At 40.1% G+C, this 22181-nt stretch overlaps 1 protein-coding gene across 5 annotated transcripts in view; it reads right to left on the minus strand.

The window, feature by feature from the left end:
* Nucleotides 1-22181, minus strand: part of MSH3 (mutS homolog 3) — a 224735-nt gene that overhangs the window by 61402 nt on the left and 141152 nt on the right. For all 5 annotated transcript variants that reach the window (XR_003096101.1, XR_003096102.1, XM_025214756.1 and 2 more), the window contains 4 exons: nt 12907-12971; nt 11392-11508; nt 7924-8031; nt 2975-3089 (listed from right to left, as the gene is read on the minus strand). Coding sequence is in view for 3 of the 5 variants with exons in the window: in XM_025214756.1 (XP_025070541.1) it covers nt 2975-3089; nt 7924-8031; nt 11392-11508; nt 12907-12971 (405 nt within the window). In the remaining 2 variants the exon portion in view is untranslated. The remainder of the gene's footprint in view (nt 1-2974; nt 3090-7923; nt 8032-11391; nt 11509-12906; nt 12972-22181) is intronic.

The following is a 22181-nucleotide window of genomic DNA, read 5'->3' on the forward strand; positions in this document are numbered from 1 at the left end:
CAATTGGCCAGTTTCTCCAAGAGGTGATCATGGGAAACCAGATCGAAGGCTTTTTTGAAGTCCAGATATATGACATCAATCTCTTCTCCCTTGTCCAGGTGATAGGTCACCTGGTCGTAGAAGGAAATGAGATTGGTCAAGCAAGACCTACCCGCAACAAACCCGTGCTGGCTATCCCTTAAGATGTTGACGTTGGCCAGTCCATTAAGGATGGCCTCTTTAATAAACTTTTCTAAGATCTTCCCCGGGATAGAAGTCAGGCTCATGGGCCTAGTTAGCCGGATCCACTTTCCTCCCTTTCTTGAAGATAGGCACCACATTGGCCTTCTTCCAGTCTTCGGGCACTAGACCAGAGCGCCAAGAGTTTTCAAAGATTCAATCCAAGCTATGTGGCTTGGGAGGATTGTGCCAGGCAGCGGAGCCCAATCCTTCCCTGTATGGAGCGCTCCTGTCTTTGCCACCTCTTGGTATGTCCCTGCAGAGTCTGGTACCAGCAGCACCTGGCTGGACACGGTGAGTTGCCACAGAGTCTCTTTCTATGGAGTTGACCCAGCCAAGTGAGGAGAGGGGAAACCCCCATGGGGCCCAGCCCTCACCAGCTGGGAAGACCCCAACTCAAACCCCTCTCTCCCCCCACAGCTAGGCGGACCAGGACTTGGGGACAGGTCCTGGGAGGGGAGACTCCTTTCTCCCTCCCCCCCGGTGCGTCAGTGACTTGTGCTGCCCCAGCCCAGCCACAGGGGGAGGGGGGAATTATAAAACCTTATGTAACCTTTGGTGTGCAGTGTTAACCACAGCCATGTCCAATTGTTCGGGACCTGGGGTGCCAGGTAGCTTTACCCCCTGCTCAGCTGTCCTAGGAGTGACCAGAGGCTCCCTGAGGAGAGAGGCTCCCTTTACAATGGAAAGACCTTGCAGACTCATAATTAACTATTTACAAAGTTTAATTATATACAGGGTATAGTGGCTACATTCATACAAACAGTAAATAATATCAAAAGTTTGAAACTCTCTATTTACAATGCACAAGGATGAGTCTATATAAGAATAACAGCTGATAGTTATTTACACCTAAAGGATGCTCAAATCAAGAAATACAAAGCTAATAACTTCGGCACTATGTTAAATACTCAGGGTATTAAATCCCTAATCAATTATTTACAGCTAATAGCCAGTCACCCCGACTTATGCCCAATGAATGGAGGGAGGGGCAATTCCTCACTCCTCTCATCACCAGGGATCCAGGTTTTCCATTTCCCACAGAAAAATGGAGAAAACCACAGAGAAACCCAGGTGAAGGGGCATGGACTGAGTCTGGCAAAGAGACTGAGAGCAGTCAGGTTTTTGCTTTTTTTTTTCCTTTGGATATTTAGCACAGGCCAAGGCCACCCTTGAAGGGTATGCACTTAAGCAAAGCCAATGGTCACCCTGGTGGCTGAGGGCGGAATAATAGACCAACAGGCAGTATTAAGACCTGGCTGCAGAGAACTACGAGTGCCATCTGGAGAGGCTAGGATGGGGTAAAGGGGAGGTTTGGAGCCCCACAGAAGAAAACAGGGATTGAGACCAGGTAGGATCACCTTGGGCATTGCCTCCTAGCAATATAATATCACCAAAGTCATGGCAGACAAGAAAACATAAGACTAACTTCCTGGCTGACCAGGTGATCCAAAGCCAAGGTCCACCCTGTCACTGCCTCTAGGAAAACGAGCTCAGGGCAGTGGCAGCAAGCCCTACAACACCTAAAGCCGTCACACTACCAATATAATTTTCTTTCGTAATTTTTTAATTGAAAAACTGTAACATTATAATGTGGCTAAGACACAAAATGCATGATCATTATTGAATGAATTGCCAGATTTTTGAAAATGCCACCTGCTGCTAGTTTTGAGTTGCATAGTAATATTTTTAATGTTACTTTTTCATCAAAATATAATAACTTTTGAAAGCCATTCATATAGAAATCTAAGCAAAACAAAGTAAAATATGCCTTATAATAGCAACAGCTCCATATCAACATTTCAATAAGCCTGAAAATATAAAGTATGTAAAGGCAACTTATGTTCAGAAGTAGATTGAACTATATTTTTCTATTTGTACAAAGCATGAATTTAATATTAAAAAAAACAACCTTTAAAAGGAATGTTCCAGGAATGTTCCAGGAAAAATTGCTGACAAATCTTTTAAAAGAGATTATAATACAAAAACAATTTAAATTCTCCAGAAGAATTTAGTAGCAATAGTAATTTTTTTTTAACTGTAAGATATATCGTTATCAGAAATAATGGTATAAAATGAGAAAGTACAGACTAATGTGTTGTATATTAATAAAAAAGTTGAGTAGTAATTAGTGTGCTAATGCTTCCTGCATAAGGTATATGCAAATACAAATATTCTATTATAACTAATGTGTTATCTGGAAGAATTATTTTATAGCCCTATTGGGTGGACAATAATCAGAATGCTAAGCTTCTATTGTGGAATTAATTAGTGTGGTACATTTTAAAATACAAAATGCTTCTAATTTAATAGAGGTAAAATCAATCAGAAAGAAAAGTGACACAAGAGGACTGGAAAAAATGAAAATATTTGGTGGGATTTTAAAAATAAAGTCACTGCATAGATGTAGCTGCTAGTTTTCAAAGTTAAATGCACTTATGTCATTAAAGTAAGTTGCAAACAGTGGCATTGCCTTTCTGTAAATTAAGATAGCAGTTCTTCCCAACTCAAATCATAATTCTGAGGTTCCCTCCTTTCCCACTAGGCCTGCATGATATTGTAGAAATGGACAACAGGCTACTTGATATCAATGAAGGGATAACATAGATTTGGTCATAAATTGTAGTTGTATCCTTTCAGAAATGCAAGCAAGCAGCCAACTGGAATTACTTACTCAATTTCCTGGACCAGGATCTAAATTTGAGAATCTTTTCCTTGACTGATTTTCAACCCTTTATTATGATACAGTACTTACTGATAGGTTGGTGCTGTTTGGAACATACTGATCTTGTTCTCCCAGTAGCACATCAATCACTGGGTGTCTGCCATTTTTTATAATTATTTCTCTCCGTTTATCTTGTACAATGGGTCTGCACAAAAAAGGAGATGTCAATACAATATTTATTACATTTAATTATTGGGGCATATCATGATAAAATCTTAAGGAAGGAATTCTAAACAGCATACAGCTATATATATATATACATACATACACACACACACACACACATATATACATACATACATATACACACACACACACATATATATATGTGTGTATACAAGCATGCGCACGTGCACCCCCCCCATGAAAGAGATGAAAAATGAATTCATAATCTCTTTAGATGTCCATGTTAAAATCTCATCCAAAATATTTCAGACATAAACAAAGTCAACATTTGTTATAAACTCATATGAGTCCTTTCTTTTTCTTGGGCTTTGGAAACTCCTTAGGCTATAATATGCTCTCTATAGATATTAAGAGGACTTATAAACAAGGTAGGTCCCAAAGCAAGGAGAACTTTTTTATTTTTGATCCTCCATTGCCTCTGGTATGCTCACTAATTTGCAGATGCATATTATTTTTTCTTCTTCCTACGATTACTTTTCACAATACTTCATCTGATGAATAGATCAGCCTGTCACAGAGTCGAGATGGGGAGTCTTGAGAAACAAACAAAACGGCAAAGAATATGTAACTACAAGTAACAGAACCGTAGTGACCACACTAACTTGTAATCAGAGACCATGGTAAAACTGAGCTATGTTATTAATGTAGTGGACATATGTAACCGAAGGTCTCAAACAGGACCAACAGCAAATAATTGCACTTTTACCCAATAGCCGATTGAATCACCTTTAGGCAAAAGTACCAAAAAGCCCCGCTGAAGCACCTGGTCTATACGGATGCTGTAGGCTGAACTAATGTGCTGCTGCTTCCATAGACAGCATTTTTTCTTTCCACACCTGTCAGTGCCCTATGTTAATCAAATTATAGCCTGACACGCATCTATTTTTCCATGTTTCTCTTCTCTCCCTGGCTGTCCTGACCAATGAAAGGAAATGAGGAATGGGACAAAACAAGGACCATGTATATAATAAGCTGCTACATATGCAAATTCATGTATTTGGTGACATTCACATTCATCCAATGAAGTATTAATAACCCCAAAATAAATTTGAGCAGCACTCCAACTCTTACAAAGAGTTACAGGACACATGTTCACAGCTTAACAGTGAACTTTCAAGTTTTGGTTAAAATTTAAACTCTGTTAATATGATGTACTGCTTTAGGAAAAGCAAGTACAAAAATAAATATTACAAATCATGGGAACAGTTAGCAAAGTATGATGATTTTAAAAAATTATACTACAATGGAATGTATAAATTCATAAACAGAAAATATTTTTCATCAACACTATAATTTTCTTAAAATTTAAGCAGTCTATGATACAAGAGAAAAAATTAATCTAACTCATATTAAGTAAATTCATAGGAAGGCCCAAATTTCAATCTCTCTTTTAGTAGCCCTCAAAAATCAATTATTGACATCTTCCCAGTGGGTAACAAGTTACAGAATTGCAGTCAAGCTTCCGCCTGTAGTTTTACTGATAAGCCTACTACCTGTCAGTTTAAAAGCTCTAAGGAATAAGATAACAATATTAGGAAGAACACTCTAACCATGAGGATGATGATCAACGATGAGGAAGACAGTACCTAGGGAAGTTGCAAAATCACTGGAAGTTTTAAGTATAATTTAGAAAAGCATTTGTATGGGACATTTTAGATAGATATGATCCTGATTAAAACAGGAAGTTGGACCTTCTATGAATTTTCTGTCAAGGAGACCTAAACAGAAATAAGCAAGGTCTCCCAAGGGCCAAAAACTGATCAATATCATACACCAGGGTTTTCAACCTTTTTTAATAAGTGTACCCCTGGCAGCTGGACGCGGAGCGGGGCGGGGAGGGTGGTGCATGGCTGAATACAGAGGAACGGCAGCTGCTGCTGTGTGCAAGCTCTCCCGCCTAGTGTCCGGCCAGCTGAGCAGCACCTGTGCGGAGGCTCCACAGAGGGGCGACGCTACCCTTGCCCCGCCCTACTACTCGGCCCTGCTCCTGGGAGGCAGCAGTGCGGGGTGGTGGGTGGCAGTGCTCTGTCCCTGCCCACCTATACGTATGCCCTAGGGCAGCGGTTCCCAACGTGGTGCCTGTGGGCGCCATGGATAAAACGTCAAAAGAATACAAAGTAAACGGAGGCTGCATTTTGAAGTTGCGGATCTAAGGCAATTTTAAGTAATGGATGAGATGATCAGATAGATCTAAATTCTAAACTTTAATATTCGTATCGGCTCCTGCTGCTTTTTCTTTTAAATTCAAATGTGCCCTTGGGCACATAGATGGTGGGAACCCTTGCCCTAGGGCCTTCCCATGTACCCCCCTGTCATACACAGTATCATATTTTCCTGCATACACCACACTTTTTCCAAAAATCAATGTTGCAAACTGGGCTGCATGTTTTAAGCAGTGAAATATGCTAACAGAAGCTTCTGCAGTTTGAATCTCTGCTGGGGAAAAGAAAAAGTAACACTGCATGTGCAGTGAGCAACCATCATAGAAAAGTATAATGTATAAGGATATTTATAGGCTGGCTTCACTTGCACAATATAAATTTAATATATATTTAGATACATTTCCAAAGCACTCTAGTTCTATTGAGATGGATGACTGTTTGAAAAAAAACTGCCTGATAATTTGCTAGGCAAAGCCAATTTATAATCTATCCATTTATCTATAATGTATTACATTTCTGTATTATATGAAGTATATTTAGGAAGGCTACCATATCCAATGGTTACTGAAAGTGTGGTGGTTTATGTCTCAGAAATAATAATGGTCCTTTTTCAGCATAACCTTGTAAACTATACTATTACATATTATGGTAGAATATTAATAGCATATTTTTAGAATGTGTTTATATTATTTAACAAATCAAAACAAATTGTCATGACAACACAAGCTAAGTTAATTTGTTTTCTTGGACAAATTCCATTAAGCATTGTGTTACTTGCCTTACATGTCTTACTGTAAAGGCATTTACATGCCATACAGTTACATGTCTTACTGAAAAGGCATTTGGGGGAAAGGTTTTACTTGAATATACAAAACAATAAGCCAGAAATGTATGAGAAAATTTGGGTGGTACCAGACATTAGGATTAATATGTGGAAAACAGATATCAAAAGGAACATTGACAAATGTTGTATTGTTTTTGTAGATGTTTAAGTACTAAATAAGAGTTTTCTGAATATAGTAAGAAGGCAGGACAGGGTGGCACATTAGGGACTCTTTACAAGTGCACCTGGGGTGGGGGGGAAGGACAGTTTAATTAGAGTCACTGTGAACTGCCCACAGCATCTTGTGCATTCAGCATCTCGTGCTTCAAAATGGCAGCAGGGGTGCTAACTAAAGCTCATTCGACAAGCTTTTGTTAAAGTGCTCCCACCACCATTTTGAAGCACGGGGATACTAAATACACAAGATGCGGAAGCTGTTGGAGAGTTCTAATTAGCACACTCCAGCAGACTTGATTAATTGAGTCTGCTCCGACACGCTGTAATTACAGAGTCCCCTCATGTCTACACGCACTCTTAGTGACTAACTCATTCAGAAACGCATAAGCTTTTGTCAGTGACAGCCTACTTCATAGCATCTGACAGTCACCCTGACCTTGTCTTCTTCCTGGCTTCAGGCTACCATGTCTAACTGCATCTCTTTCAATATAATAAAAGTCATCTTTTAAAAACAGATCAACAAAAATGTTTTCCTTGTCACTCTCTCTCCTTATTAAAGGTGTCTAGTAAGTTAGGTGAGCATTGTTATAAAAACTGACTGAAAAATGTCAGCATTTTGGACATTTCATGTCTTGCTCCCCACAAATGTCAAATTTAGATTTGAATCCCACATAGTTTTACACGTGTTCAACTTTATACACTAAATGTGATCCATTTGAAGACAATGGAACATAGAAACATAGAACTTAGAAGACCTAATAAGTCATCAAGCATCATCTGCAAGCAACCACATCATTTTCATCCTTTCGATAAACCAAATCAAGCTCCATCTTAAAAGTAGATACATAGATTCAATTGATTGATCGATTCGATCAATCATTTTGGCTTACTCCTTTTAGAAGGCTATTCCAGAACTTAACTCCACTTAATTTTTAAAGCTTCCTCCTAATTTACAAACAAAATTTATTCTTAATTAATGCATGCCATCTATTCTTGTACCAGCAATGTCCTTTACCTTAAATCTCTCTTTACCCTCCCTGGTTTTTACTCCCATGAGGAAGTCATAGAGAGCAATCATATTCCTTTCTCAGCCTTTATTTTGCTACACTATACAAACCAAGTTATTTTTAGTCAGTCTCCATTCCAAGATCATTCCATCCTTCTTTGCACCTATTCAAACTTGAATTCTTCTTTCTGGAACATGGGTGACCAGAAGTGTACAGTTTTCCAGAGATCTCATCAGTGACTTGTCAAATAATCTTGACTGAAATACCACTGAATTTTGAGACATAAGAACTATGTTTTTGCAGAATTAAGGCCTTACCACTTACAAATGAATGGGGCTTACTGAAAAAGAAAGTTACAAGTGTCATATTATTTACATATTGACTTCCACTGAAATCCATGCAGAATTGTATGGTATATATGTAAAAGGTAGTTATTTGCTAGACACAAATCTTATGAGGAATTTGGTTTGGTCTCTGTATTGTCAAATTTAGATTCTAAACTCTTCATGTTTGGATTTACGCATTTATCAATTTTTGTAAACACAAAAACACAAAAATGTCCTAAGTTAGTTTGGTCAAAACTTTTTTAATAGTCTTCCTTTTAATACAATAAAATTTGATTACCTGCAATAGTCTCCTTGTTTGGCCATCTTAGCCAATGAGAAAATGCAGTCAACAGCTGCCAGGTGATCAACCGCTTTAGCCATGGAGTGATAATGCTCACTAAAAGAACTGTACAGATATATGGAAAAAATGAAAGAAAAATATGAAAAAAATATTTCCTATGGATGCACAGGTATTGCTCAAAAGGTCATATTTGTCTCTCACAAGGCTCTTATGGTGTTTAAATTGCAGTGAATTCAAATTCACAGCAGTGTGTTAAATTCATAATGTAAGAACTCAATCTTTATCAAGGTGAACTTCATACTCAGCATAACCACATATTCTTTCTAAGAGTTAAAAAGCAGGCAAAATTAAATTAATTATCCTTTACATAAAGGGTCTGCAGTTGCTGCCTAATGAGCTTGACAAAATACTTTGATTTATTACACAGTGAAGCCTGAACCCTGACTATCATTCACTTTGACTATAAAGAGTTATATAGTATAGAAAAATACAAAAAAATGCCTTAATACAAGAGATCTTCAGGATCTATTCATACTAGAAGGTTCAAGGTTTCATTTCCCAATGTGAGTTTGTTCCCTCAATACAGGGGTGAAATTATGAGAGGCATTAGATAAAAGTTTTCAGTAGACTCAATCCCTTAGCCTTAATTATTCCCCATCACCCTCTTCTGTTCTAAGGAAAAGTTAAAGGTATCTACATTTCACATTTTAAGAATGTTTCACATTCTTAAAATGTGAAACATAAGGGAAATGCAAAGTATGCTAAGAAAGCAGATTGCAAAAAAAAAAAAAGGGGAAAAGGATCAACAGTAGCAGAACTCTTAATTTCCCACCTCTAAACTGCTTTAGCAGTACAAGTAGGAAATCTGCCAAAATGGAAGTGAGAGAAAAGAACTAAAATAAACAAACAAACAATGGATTAAAAAGGGCAGAAGAAAAGGAAGACTAATAGTAAACATGACAAACTGTAGATCCAGACAAGGGAACATTAAAAAAAAATCTAATTCAAAATCTTGTCTATATTTTAGAGACAATTTTAATTTTCAACTCTTGTTACTCATGTAAAGCCAACACAATTATATAGAAGGGAACTGGATTCTTTTCAGTTTGTACATAAGAAAAGAAAGCTGAAGAACAGGTTCATATTTAAATTCTAATCTAATACAAAATTACTAATATCATCTTCTAATGGATGCAGTCAAAGTTGGTACTGAGGTTAACACCTAAGATGTATGCCTACAGAGAATTTGTAATAGGGTAAACTAAGTTGTTGTAGCCATGACAGTCCAAGGAATATGAGAGAAGCAAGGTTTGTTTCATAATAACTTTTATTGAACCCACTGGATAATTCGGGAGAGATGTTAGACAGTTTCAGACAAAGTGTCCTTCCTCAGGTCTGGGAAAGAAGCAGATACAACCTAAACTGAATCCAGATAAAACAATGACTTTTCTTCAACTCCATTATGTAAATGAAAATATCCTGTTCAGTCTGGATAGCTTACTACATCCAGCCAAACTACATAGTGATATCTATCATATTTACCCCAACTTTAGGAGAAAGTTAGGTGAGCATGATGTTTTTTTCTGTTCTTGACGTCCTCCTGCATAGCCGTGTTACTTCTTCTCACATAGTTCCTGGGATAATCACAGCTACAATTCTCTGACCCTACCACAACTTGAAGAAAAACCAAGCCAAACTACATAGTGACATCTATCATATTTACCCAAATTCAAGATAACTTTGAAATTAAGATGACCCCCGATAATTAGATTCTATATATGGAAAATTATAAATTTATCATTTTAAAAGAAAATGGCATAAAATTGGAAAGCCATCTTAGAAAAGTCCCCATCACTGCTGTTGCAGAGAAGGCAGCAGGGTGTAAAGGGTCAGACCCCTGGCTCCCATGCCCCTTGCCCACTCCATGCCTGTGCCTGTTCCCTGCCATGTGCCTCGGGGTCACATGCCCCTCCATGCCTGTGCTGGCCCCCCACCACTTACCCCCTGTGCCCGTGTCTGAAACCCACTTGCTGCCTCCCCTATCACCTGTTCCCCCCATGCAGCCTGCACCCTCCCCACTAAATTACCATCTGGAGTTTGTTACACTGCTCTCCCCTCTCCTTACCTTCTGCTGCGGATCTGCTCCTTGCCCCCAGCCTGTCCAGGTCAGGACTGGAGGAACCAAAGCCACAGCAGAAGGTAATGGGGGAAGGGCAGCTAGATGGTGGCAGGGGGCAGGCACAGGCGGCAAGGGGTGAGAGGCCAGACAGCAGGTTTCCCCCTCCCCACAACTGTATGTCCCCTCCTGCATCAGATGAGCCATTCCAGCCCAGGGGAGATGGTAGTTCAGCTCTGGCTTCAGCTGCAAGCCCAGGCCAAAGCCAGTGTTGAACTAGTACCTTGCCCTGGGCAGGAACTCTAATCCAAGATGAGGCTTTTTCCCCCGCACCACATGCTGATTACGGGGAAAGAAAAACCTCTTACCTTGATTTGAATAAATACGGCACTTCCTGAACTCATGCAAGAAATATATCTTCTTTGCCACAGGACATGCTATCTACAATCCTTAGGTTAATACATGTAAGTCGAAATACACAATACAGCTAGCATCTAACCTAATCTGAAAGGGATCAACTTGAACAAGATATTTTCATTTAAATAACAAAGCTAAAAAAGACATTATTTTATGTGGTATTTAGCTTAGCTGTATCTGCTTCTCTCTAAGACCTGAGGAAGGGCATGTTGTATCTAAAAACTTGTCTAATTTCTTTCCCAACTATAACATTAGTCCAATAAATTATGACCAAATATACCTTGCTGCTTACAGAGAATATGACCAGTCAGAGACGCTGGCTGTGGATATCCTGAACATTCACCGTATAAAATATTATATTTTGCCTTTATCTTCAGTAATAAAAGCTATGGATGAACTCAGGCAGTATTGCAATAGATTATATTTATATTCAACTTAAAGATTCTATATTATAAGCATATTTCTTTACCTCTCCTGATAATTAAACTTTAAAATTGAAAAAGGAAAAAAATGTCTTATTGCAATGGATTATCTTCATTTTTTTCTTTTTATTTACTTTGATCTTGAACAGTATAATCCCTGAAGTTAGTTTTTCATTTTTGTTAATAACCGATTCACCTTCAGGTTTTCAATTATGAACATTTAGATTTGGAGAGGTATTTTAACAACTTCTTTCAATGGAATTCCACAATACTTAGGAATATCCTTGTTGGTCTTAGGTTTTATTAAGTCTTCAGTTTTTATAACAACATTTTCTCTTTTTCCTGCTTTAACATCAGGGGACAACAGATTAGTTTAAAAAGTCACTTAACCAAGTCAAATGATAAGAAATCTAATCAGCAATTCCTTCTTTCCTCCTGGACAACCATTTTCTTTTTCATATATTTTCATAGAAAAAAAATCACCGGTTTTGCTTTTCATTCTAAACTTACTCTAAAAAAATTAGCCATTCAGCACTGCAGTCAAGGACTAGCTGCTCCCGGAGCTGATTCAGATGTCTGTAATTTTCTATAATAAAAGGAGTGTGGAAACGGCTGACAGCTTTTGTGCTGGAAGAGAGAAAAAAAGCCAAATAGGAAATCAAGGTTACTAAGCAATCAATTATGCCATCAACATGGAAAATTAGACTAGTTTTCTTGTTCTCTCTGAACCTTGAAAATAGATGCGAAACAGGATTTTTTTTTTTTTTTAAATCAGAGTACTAAGCTCTATTGATTCCGATAATCTTTATTTTGAAAAAAAGTTCTTGGTTGCTATGGTGCAGTCAATGCACGAAGCTTTCAAAATATATTTTATAAATGTTACATACATGACCAAAGACCATGGCTTGCAATATCCTGCTTAGCAACAGAGGGGCTATTTTCCATTAAAAAGGCACAAATGGGTGAATTTTTTCTCTAACAGTGATTGTACAAATATCAAAATCACAACAACTAATTTTACCAAGATAACCTTAAAGGGAAATACTTGTTTGTAGGCTGAGCCAAGTTTGGAAATATAGGCTGGGTCTTGCAGGGATACTGGTTTGATTTGGGGTCACATGAGATTTTTTGTTTGTTTGTTTAGACATTAATCTATAGCTTTTAAGATGTGCATTAGCAATAAGATAGGGGCTACTGCATACACTTTTCTTATCACTACTCTTCAGCAAACCAATAACCAAGCAGCATATAGAGTATATGTATACTGTATCTATTACTGGTAGGTAATAATTAAGAATAGCAGTCCCTTTGCAATTTCTGTGAATTTGTAATCATACATTAGGGAGGCCATTTTTCATTTTTAAGATGCTTAACAGACTATTTTAACAAAATAAATCTAAAGTAAAAGAAGGAAAAACACCAAATAGATAATCTACTCCATCTCTGTTTAATCTACTGGGGAAAAATATCCTAAAATATCATACTAATCATGAAAGCAAGCAAAGCTTGCATGCATGAAGTAAAATAATATATTACTTTCATAACAATGACTTTATCTAGATATGCAAATATACATCCTTATATGACAAAGCTAATAGTCCTGAGTAAATATGATAAGAGCCAACAAAGGGGGTTATTTGAACATGTGTGTGTTGAAAAGGGTTATTTGAACATATGTGTGTGTAAACACACTCAAACGGAATGTAAACAAATCAAGAAAATAATCTGGACAAAAAAATTATATGTTGGATGTTTCTGGCAAGCTTAGAAAGCACAATACTGTAGTTAAGTGTCTATCTACTTAACTGTATCTTTGAGGAACTCAGCTTTCCAATATTTTACAAATTATATAACAGTAAAATGTTTGCTGCCACTTCTTTTGTTGTTGTTTAAAAGCTGGGCAACAAGCGAAAACACATGACATTTCTTGATTGCAAATACAGTTTTTTGTCCAAATATGCAAATTTGCCCAAACTCGACTATGCAGTAAAACAGAACAAAATAAAACTAAAATATTTTACATACCTGCTAACCTTAACCCAATCAGAAGGTACAGAAGATATAAGGGAATTCTTGAATTCTATCAAAAACTAAAATAAATAAAAATGCACCGTTACATGTGAAAGATATGATAATCAGTTTGACTATAAATCAGTTGGACTACCCAGGGAGGGTAATGAATAGGGGATTAATCACTCCAAATAAACCCACTTCAACACTCTCCCTCTAAAGCATCCACTCCTGTCACTGTTGAAGACAGGATACTGGTCTAAATGCACCATTAGTCTGACCAGGTATGGCATTTATGTTAGTTATGTTTATAAAACCAAATTCACTATATACAGAAAAAGTCTGGAAGTGGCCAGGAACTTCCCAATGGAATGCACTCCCATCAGATATCAGTTTACTGAAACAAATATTCCATGGAAAAAAATTATTTCAGTGGAAACCAAAACAAAGTTTCCTGCCAGCTCATCTGACCTTCTATCTCTTCAGTTGCCAGGATTTCCCACACCCTGGGACTTCTAGGTCAAAAAAACCATGTTTCACCTTGAAAAGCAAAAACCTTCCCATTGCAGAATCACTTCTGTATTTCCAAACCAAAATATTGATTAATCTTTCTTCTGTTACATGCTTCTCTTTTTGCCATTTCTTGCTATAAATACTTTAGTTCTTGCCTTTCAGATAAAGGTCTGAAAATGCAGTTAGCAATGTGTGCTTTATAAGGTTAATGACATCATAATTTAAAAGTACATATTTTAGATTATATGATCTTTGAGATGGGGTTGTGGTTTCCTAGGAGCAGACCCTATTGATCATACCGTGGGAACTACCAAAAGTAAAGTATAATATGCTACTGAATTAGATACAAGAATATACCACGCTTTGGTACAGTTAAATCAACATCTGCCTAAATGAAGTATGATGAGATGTTCATGGTTTTTTTGAAAAGACAGGCAATGGCTTTGTAACTCATTACAATTTAGCTGTTATCTCTACTAACTTTTCTGCATTCCATAAGTAATAAATGACTATTTACCATTTTTGAACGGCGTTGTTTTGCTACCTAACTTGGTTATCAATTTACTGCATTTCCCTTATTTTGAAGCTACTTCTGATCACCTCTCTTTGCTCTTACTTAATAGTTCTCTGTTACTTAAGCAATTGGTTTCATTTATGTGGACTTAAGCACAAACAATTGCTTCCCCTCCTCCCTAGTTTAGCTTTGCCTACATCTTCTTCTCCCTTGAATATGAGGAAAGGTGCTTTGTTCCTGGAAAAGTAGTTTGTCCAGCTTTCAACTATACAGTTGGTCCAATAAAAAAAAAAAAAAATCACAAAAATCCCCCCAAAAGTTAGGGACTTTCACACATCATTAAGGTGTATTATTTTTTACATTATGCCAAGGATATCCATGCAAGCAAGAAACACAAAGTCTATGTTAACAATTAAATATCCAAATTAGATTATGGTAGTGTTGTGGTAATGTTGCAGCTGTGACAGTCCAAGGAAAATGGCAAGAATATTTGTGGGTCATATCTCTGATTCAACCAACTGTTGGGAGGGACTTACACAAGCTTTTGGGTACCAATGTACCCTTGAGGAAGATTTTCACATCAATCAAAAAAATCATAGATGAGGGAAAAACAGGGAAAACAGATACAGCAGTGAAGACTGAGATAAGCATATTTACATACTCTGTGTAATATCTTAGTTGTCTTTAACAATTTAATACATAATACACTTGAAGAAAAAGGAAAGCATTCAAGGATGAAAGGATTCGGTTGCAAGATGAATTTTTAGCAGATGCTGGCCACTTGCAAGGCATGCCAGAAGTCTCCGATTTTACAAAGCTTCTTCACTATGCCCAATGTCATTTAGGCATATAGGCCTTCCCACTTCATAAACACAACCTAGCAACAACCTCAAAACCAGGCTTATGTACCAAGGGAAAAGAAGAATGGCAAGAAGAAAAGACTTCAAGAAGTACACTAGGGACATTGTTTGCATCACTGTACTTCCCTGAGTAAAAACTTCAGGTTTTTCACCTACTACAATTACTGGCATTCTTAAACAACATTACAATAGATTCAATTCAAGCGGCTGTAAGCAAGAGCAGAGCTTTGCAGAGACATGAAATTTAGAAGATAAAGCTGTTGCTAGCATCTGATTTTTCAAAAGCTGACCTCAAGATTATTAATTTAACTATTTTATAGCGTGAAGCAGAATAGGCATCCCATATTATGTTACCTAAATGAAATCAAGAAAGCTAAACACATCTAACACAATCATCAGGTTAGTCAATTTTCATTGCTAACCTCTATAGTGAAAAATGACTGGAAATTTTCAGGATTTCCTTGAAAACACCATTAGAATTAGCTTTTTTATCCTTTAATTCTTAGCTCCTTTGGATAAATGCTTGCAGTTTTTTTTAATCGGGCCTGAAGCATTGTTTATGCTATATAGGAAGCAAACAGTTGCTAAGCGCAGTGATTATTTTTCTAATCTTTGCACAAAACAACCAACAAAGCTATCACTAACTGGACAACCCTCTGCCCTGTTTAATGCCTAAAATGAATTATGTTAGAGGTCTGGAAACAAAAGATAAGACTGCTATGGGTGTAACTTCATGTATTTTGGAAAATATCTGCCAAGTGGAGCTTCAGCTGAATTCCAAGAGCAACTTGGAATACTGCTGAGTTCAAATGAGCCCAGCAAGGTGCCTGTCCAGTTTCCTCTTGAAGACTTCCAAGGCTGGGAACTGCCCCACCTCCTTGGGAAGTCTATTTCAGATTCTGGTCACTCTTACGGTAAAGAAGTTCTTCCTTGCATCCAACCTGAAATCATCCTCTAACAGTTTATGGTCATTGCTTCTGTCCTCCCTTGGGGTGCCCTAGTGAACAGTTTTTCTCCCAGCTCTCAATATTCACCCCTTACACACTTACAGATGGTCACCAGGCCCCCCCTGTTTTCTCTTCCCCAGGCTGAACAGTCCTGGATCCCTTTATCTTTCCTCATAAGGTTTGTCCTCTAGGTCCTAAATCATTCTTGTGGCCTTTCTCTGGACCCTCTCAAGATTCTCCACATCTTTTTTGAAGTGCAGCACCCACACCCAGAACTGGACACAGTACTCCAGCTGGGGACTCACCAGTTGCAGAGTAGAGAGGAAGTATCACTTCCTTAGCCCTGTTTGTGACACATTGGCTAATGCATCCCAGTATGATTCCAGGAGCTGGCTTGAGGTCGGGTCGGGGGTGCATGCAGCAGAGCTAAACTTGGTGGTGGGGTGCAGGTGTAGTCTCCCCCCCTGCAACATCCAGCCCACAGCTGCCCCTATAACACTCTGCATGGGGCTGAGCCCTGCCCATTTCCACTCAGGGCAGCCTGTACCACACTCGCCAATGGTCCTGACCCCAGCCAGGGCACACAGCTTTCCCAGGGGGTCTGCTTCTGCTGCAGCTGCCTAGGTACTGCTCAGCTCCCCACACCTTCAGTGACCCCTCCTCCTCCTGCCCCTGCTGCACCGCTCCAGGTTGGGGAGAACCTGCAGCAGGGCAGCACCTGCCCCAGCGCACAGGGATTTGGCTCCATGCCACCTTCCACCCAGTTGGCCACCTGCAGGTGGCTGCTCATTGTAACAGGTGTGCAGAGTGAGTGAAAGGTGCCTTACACACTAGGGTAAGAGATGACCGGCTGCAGTTTCCCCTGCCATATACAGTAGCGCAGCAGGGGCAGGAAGAGGAGGAGCTGCTAGATGCGGGGGGAGTGGAGAGGTATCCAGGTGGCTGCAGCAGCAGCAGCCCCGCAGGAAAGCTGTGTGCTGCCCAGGCTTGAGGTGGTTGCCGTTGGTGGGTGTGGGGCAGATGCAGGCAAGAGCAGTCTGGGCCCAGCTCAGCCCCATGTGGAGCACCATGGGGGCAGCTGCAGGTCAGATACAATCAACTGGCAGGCCAGATCTGGCCTGCGGGACATATTTTGCCCACCCCTGTTCTAGCATTTGCTAACAAAATAGCTCTCATAGTGAAAATATGAATGACATAGAAGCCTTGTATACCCAACGATCAAATGAAGCAAAAAATAAAAAAATGAGACTACGAGTAAACATGGGTAAAACACAGTACCTGCTGGTAAACAGAACATCAGTAAATTGGGGACCTCACATAAGCATAAATCTTGAGCAAGTAACCCAATGGGGAAATAGAGCCTAGTGTATATTGCAGAAGCTCCTGTCATTTGAGCTCATCTGAAGGAATATTAAGCTCCAAATCTATAAAACCATAATCAGGCCATGCATAACCCATGGCAGTCAAACTTACTTTCTCTCACATGTAAACAAGACGCTACTGGATTGTTGAGAGAGGAAGATTCTACAGAAAATCTGTGGTGCACAGTATGACTCCATATCACAAGAATGGTGCGTAAGGACTAATGAATTATATCAACTGTACAAAGATTTAACTCTGATACAGGAAATCAAGAGCATGATGACTACAGTGGCTGGGCCATGCTGAAAGAATGGAAGTGATTTGGACACCAAAGAAAGTGCTCCTTTGAGTGCTGAAGAGCAGAAGGCCACCTGAATAACAAAGAGGAAGATGGCTAGATGATGTAGTATCAATCCTACAGAAATTAAATGTGGACAACTGGAGGACAAAATGGATGAAGATAATGGAGACAGTCAAAGGTCTCTAGTGTTAAACTACTTGTTTACTTACTGGGGAAGATGCACACAAGCTCTCTTTCTTTCTCTCTCCCTCCCCCCTTTCAAACTACAAATTGCTCAGGCTCACTGCTTGTTAAAGAGGCAAACACCCAAGTTCCAGGTGTCCAAAACAGGTTCGCTGAAGACTAAGGGATAGGCAATGCACACTACAGCTGTTCATCAGGAACAGAGATCTGTTAACGTATTCAAATAGAAAGCCAACTACAGGTCTGCACAAGTAGGTCTAATATTCATGTTATATCACACCTCCAAGATAGAATACACACAAGTCAATTTTACTCACAGTTGCTGGAACAGAGCAGAGAGCTGATATGATCTAGTATTGGACACATGCACCAGTTTAACTATATTTACTAAGGAAAGGCTTTTAAAAAGTGATCTGCCAGCTGGGGACACCAACAAGCTTGGTAGCCAATGTTTGGGAAATCATGTTAACATTTCCAATTCACTAAACACCTGCACAAAGAGGAGGAGCACCAGAACTAATACTGAATCTCGCTACCAAAGAAAGTAATCCCTTGTAGCTTCTCCTTAAGAGAAAGATGTGGTTTGAGAGATTCCCAACAGAGAAAGAAAGGCTGCCATACCAGGTGTATTACCATACTTACTCTAATACAAGACGAGGTCGCCCCCTCACCAAATCATCATGGGGAAAAAAGCCCCTCATCATATATTTGGATACAAGGAAACCATATTAAATACATTGTCTACCTTTGAACTGCTGCTAAAAGCAAAATGTGCTCAGTAATGGAAACCAAATACAACATCGATTAAATGCAGCCCATGTTGAACATGACTATAAACATCAACAAACATACTAATATGAACCTGCCACAAGGATTGGTTAGTGCAACACATCTGAATACGATATATGGTAGTGCCCATTGAACGCAGTGCCATTCAGCACCTACTCTTTTGTAAGTCATGGTGAGCCACTACACTCCATACATTTTTACTACTTCTTCACTCCAACAGCTCTCTGTTGTATATGATTAGTGTGGCAGGGCCCTCCATGAGGTGGAGCTGGACTAGGTTTGTCTTATGCCTCATTTGCGTATCAATTTTTGGAGGATCCCAGGACTCCTGACAAGAACACTCAGTTCCAGTCATGAGGGGGGGGTTAATTACCACATGGATCCTTTGTGAGGGGTATCTGGAGTACATGCACATACTGAGCACTGCTGAGTTTTGGGATCACCATGGCTTGAAATGCTGTTGACTCTGCTGGGACCCAGCTCAATGAAGTATATGGTAAATCATGAGCCTTCTGGCTTTGGACTAGTATCATCCATAGTTTGTACTATATATAAGTGGATGCCAAAGTGCTACTTAAAAGTATGTTTAGGGACTACCTGTGCTAAAACTTGCAGCAGTTTCAAAAAAGGTAAAATGCATCAAATCTGGGGGGAACTAAATCTATGGGTATTATATATAAATTACTGCAACCACGTTTCTTTCAAGGTCATTTTTTCCAAATTTGTTCCTAACTTCCATTAGCTCAGGGAAAACAGGGTCTGGCAGTAAGGAAGAGGGAAAGGGGCTACAGGGGGAAGAAGTTGTGGGGGACTACCTGACCCCTTAGATTTTCTTTTCCTGCTTTAGCAGTGGGAAGGAGATAAATTCAAGACAAACCTCCAATAATTAGATTCTATACCTGGAAAATTATAACAAATTTATAAATTTTCCATTTATAAAATCTAATTACTGCGGGGGGGGGGAAGGGGGGTGTTTTATAATCTGGGTTGTCTTGTATTTGAGTAAATATGGTACTTACATTTACCAGTCTGAAAGAGGAAGATGTAAAACCTGAAGAAGGAAGAAGTTAGACTGCAGAAAAGCAGTGCAAGATGCACAGGATTATCAGCAGTGATTCTGGTTTTCTCTGTTTAAAAATCCCAAATACTCCGATTAAAAAACCTCAAATCCGGTTTTATAATCTGGGATGTCTTGTATTTGAGTAAATATGGTACTTACATTTACCAGTCTGAAAGAGGAAGATGTAAAACCTGAAGAAGGAAGAAGTTAGACTGCAGAAAAGCAGTGCAAGATGCACAGGATTATCAGCAGTGATTCTGGTTTTCTCTGTTTAAAAATCCCAAATACTCCGATTAAAAAACCTCAAATCCACATTTTTCTGCAATTAAAATGAAACATCACTATATATAAAGATATCAATTAAACACAATGTCTTACTGATGTATTTACTGTTTTAAAACTATTTGGAAGTCTACCACTGCCTCAATCATTATAATAAAATAAATTATAACAACTATATATTTTGGCATTTGGTTTTGTTTTGTTTTGTTTTTTATCATGGCAAATCAGATCTCCCCCTGTCCCCTTCGCTCACCAGGATGCAGGTCCAGCTGTGGCTGTGTCCATCCCCAAAGTCCCGATATGTGGAGCTGAGGAGGCCCGATATGCCGGTGCCCTGCCCCTGTCATTGCCCCTCACTCACCACCCACTCCACTCCCAGCAGGTGGGGAATAGGGTGTGTGTGGGGGGAGGTTTGTGGGCACAGGTGACACATCTAAGGGGCAGGGAGGCATGTTGCCCCCCTCCCCAGATTCCTGCGCCCACAGTGGAACGTAGGGCTGCAGTCAAGCTGGACCAGCTCCAGACAGGATCCACCTCTGCAGCCCAACGGGTGGGCCCAAGCGCAGGAGAGAACACCATGCTGCCATGGTCACCAAGCTGAGGTGCTCAAGCTGAGGCTGCCTGGCAGTAACAGGGGCAAAACTCTGTGCTACAGTCACTTTGGTGGCCATAGTGGCATGGCATTCCCTGCAACCCCAGGTCCTACCCTCTGAGCCATGGAGGCAGCTCCTGGCCAGAGCTGGTCTGGTTCATCTGCAGTCCCGTGTTCCACTGTGGATGCAGAAAACTCAGTGGCCATGTCCCCTACTATCATGTCACTTTGGCTACTACAATCCCCTCCACCACCTTGCCTATGACCCCCTGTTCCCTCCAATGCATTGCCTGTGCCCCCTCTCCACCCTTTCCCATAGACTTACCTGGAGGGAGCTGCTTTCCACTGCTACCCAGCTGCCACGTGCACAAGGTGACCCCTGCATCCTGCTCCCTCCAGCCCCAAGCAGCCCCTTGCAGGCTGGAACTGTGCCAGCCTGAAAGGGGAAACCAATAGTTTCCCACATTTTTCCCCCTGCTTGGAGACCAGATCTAAGATGTCTGAGAAGCAGAACAATTATTCCTGCAGAGAAAGAGAGGGAGCCTGGCAGAACAGGAGGATAGGCAACCCTTAGAAAGATAACCCTGAGGCAATGCCAACCTTTACAATTACTGTAAGCACTAAATTGTACCCAATTTTGACTTTACATGCTTAGTCCTTTTTGCCCATATCCATCTCCTAATACAGACCTTATTCTTATTTTCTAGCCCTGTTAGAGACAGAATTTAAATACAGCTCTCAAAATGGTTTTTTATAGGCAATTAAGTCAAGTCCAAAGACTTGTTCCTTACTTTCAAGGCACTTAAGAGGCCTAAACCTAGGATTTCTAAAAGATCACCTTAACCTCCAGGATAAAGACTGTGGTGGACCGCTTATTTCCTCAGGCACGGTGGAACTTTCTACCATAAGAAAAACTGATCTGTGAGGGAGACAAAGCTGTCCTGAAAACTGATCCAAGACCATGAAATTAATTCCCATGGGAACTATCACAAAGTGAACAACCTCCCACTTCAAGTATAAAGTACAATTTTCAACGCTGCCTTCTCCAAGTAGCACGTGCATTTAAAAACAAAACAAAACAAAACAAAACAACCCCCACAAAAACAAAGCACATGTACTGCACACACAATTCTCCGATTGGGAAAAGGAGGGGAGAAAGAACATGACATTGCCTGAGCCACTACTGAGGGATGCCCAGATAGCAGCATGATCAGGGTGGAACAAGACCTGAATAGATGAGTACTGATCTCAAAAGCATGAGAGAGAATTTCTGTGCTTTCAGAAGATGAAGGTAAGAAAAACTGCGGGGCTGGGAATGATGCCGGTTCTCGTAGCCTCTACCTGTCACTATTCTTTGCTTCTTTTGTAAACGAAGCTGTAAAGGCTGGCAATCTGAATGCATCCACAGAGAAGGAGGGGAAGAGAGAGAAATCAAGGCAGCTGGAACAACTTGCTGATCTCTAGCTACTTATGAGCAGGGATCCGGGTTTTCCGTTTCCCATGGAAAAACAGAGAAAACACGGATTTCTCCTCTTAGCAGAGAAATCCGCAGATTCCCTGCTTTTGCAAACAGCTTGCAGGCTGGCTGAGCTCCAGCCTGCAAGAACTGTTTGCAAACAGGGCAGGAAACCCCCAGCCCTGCCCAGAGTCAGCCATGGCTCCGCTCAGCTCAGTTCAGCCTCACTTTTCTTCTGGAACCTGAGGTAAGTGGGGCTTGCAGGGGGCTGGGGATCCCTCTGGCAGGGCTGGGGGTTGCAGATTATGGCTGGGGGGGATTGGCAGGGCTGCAGGGGAGCCAGGAGCTGGCCCCGCCCCCACCCACCCAGGTGGCAGCAGTGGGGGAGCTGGCTCCATGCAGCTTCTGCTGCAGCTGCCTGCTGTGGTGGG

Source organism: Alligator sinensis, unplaced genomic scaffold (assembly GCF_000455745.1).
Source record: "Alligator sinensis unplaced genomic scaffold, ASM45574v1 scaffold541_1, whole genome shotgun sequence".
NCBI lineage: Eukaryota > Metazoa > Chordata > Crocodylia > Alligatoridae > Alligator > Alligator sinensis.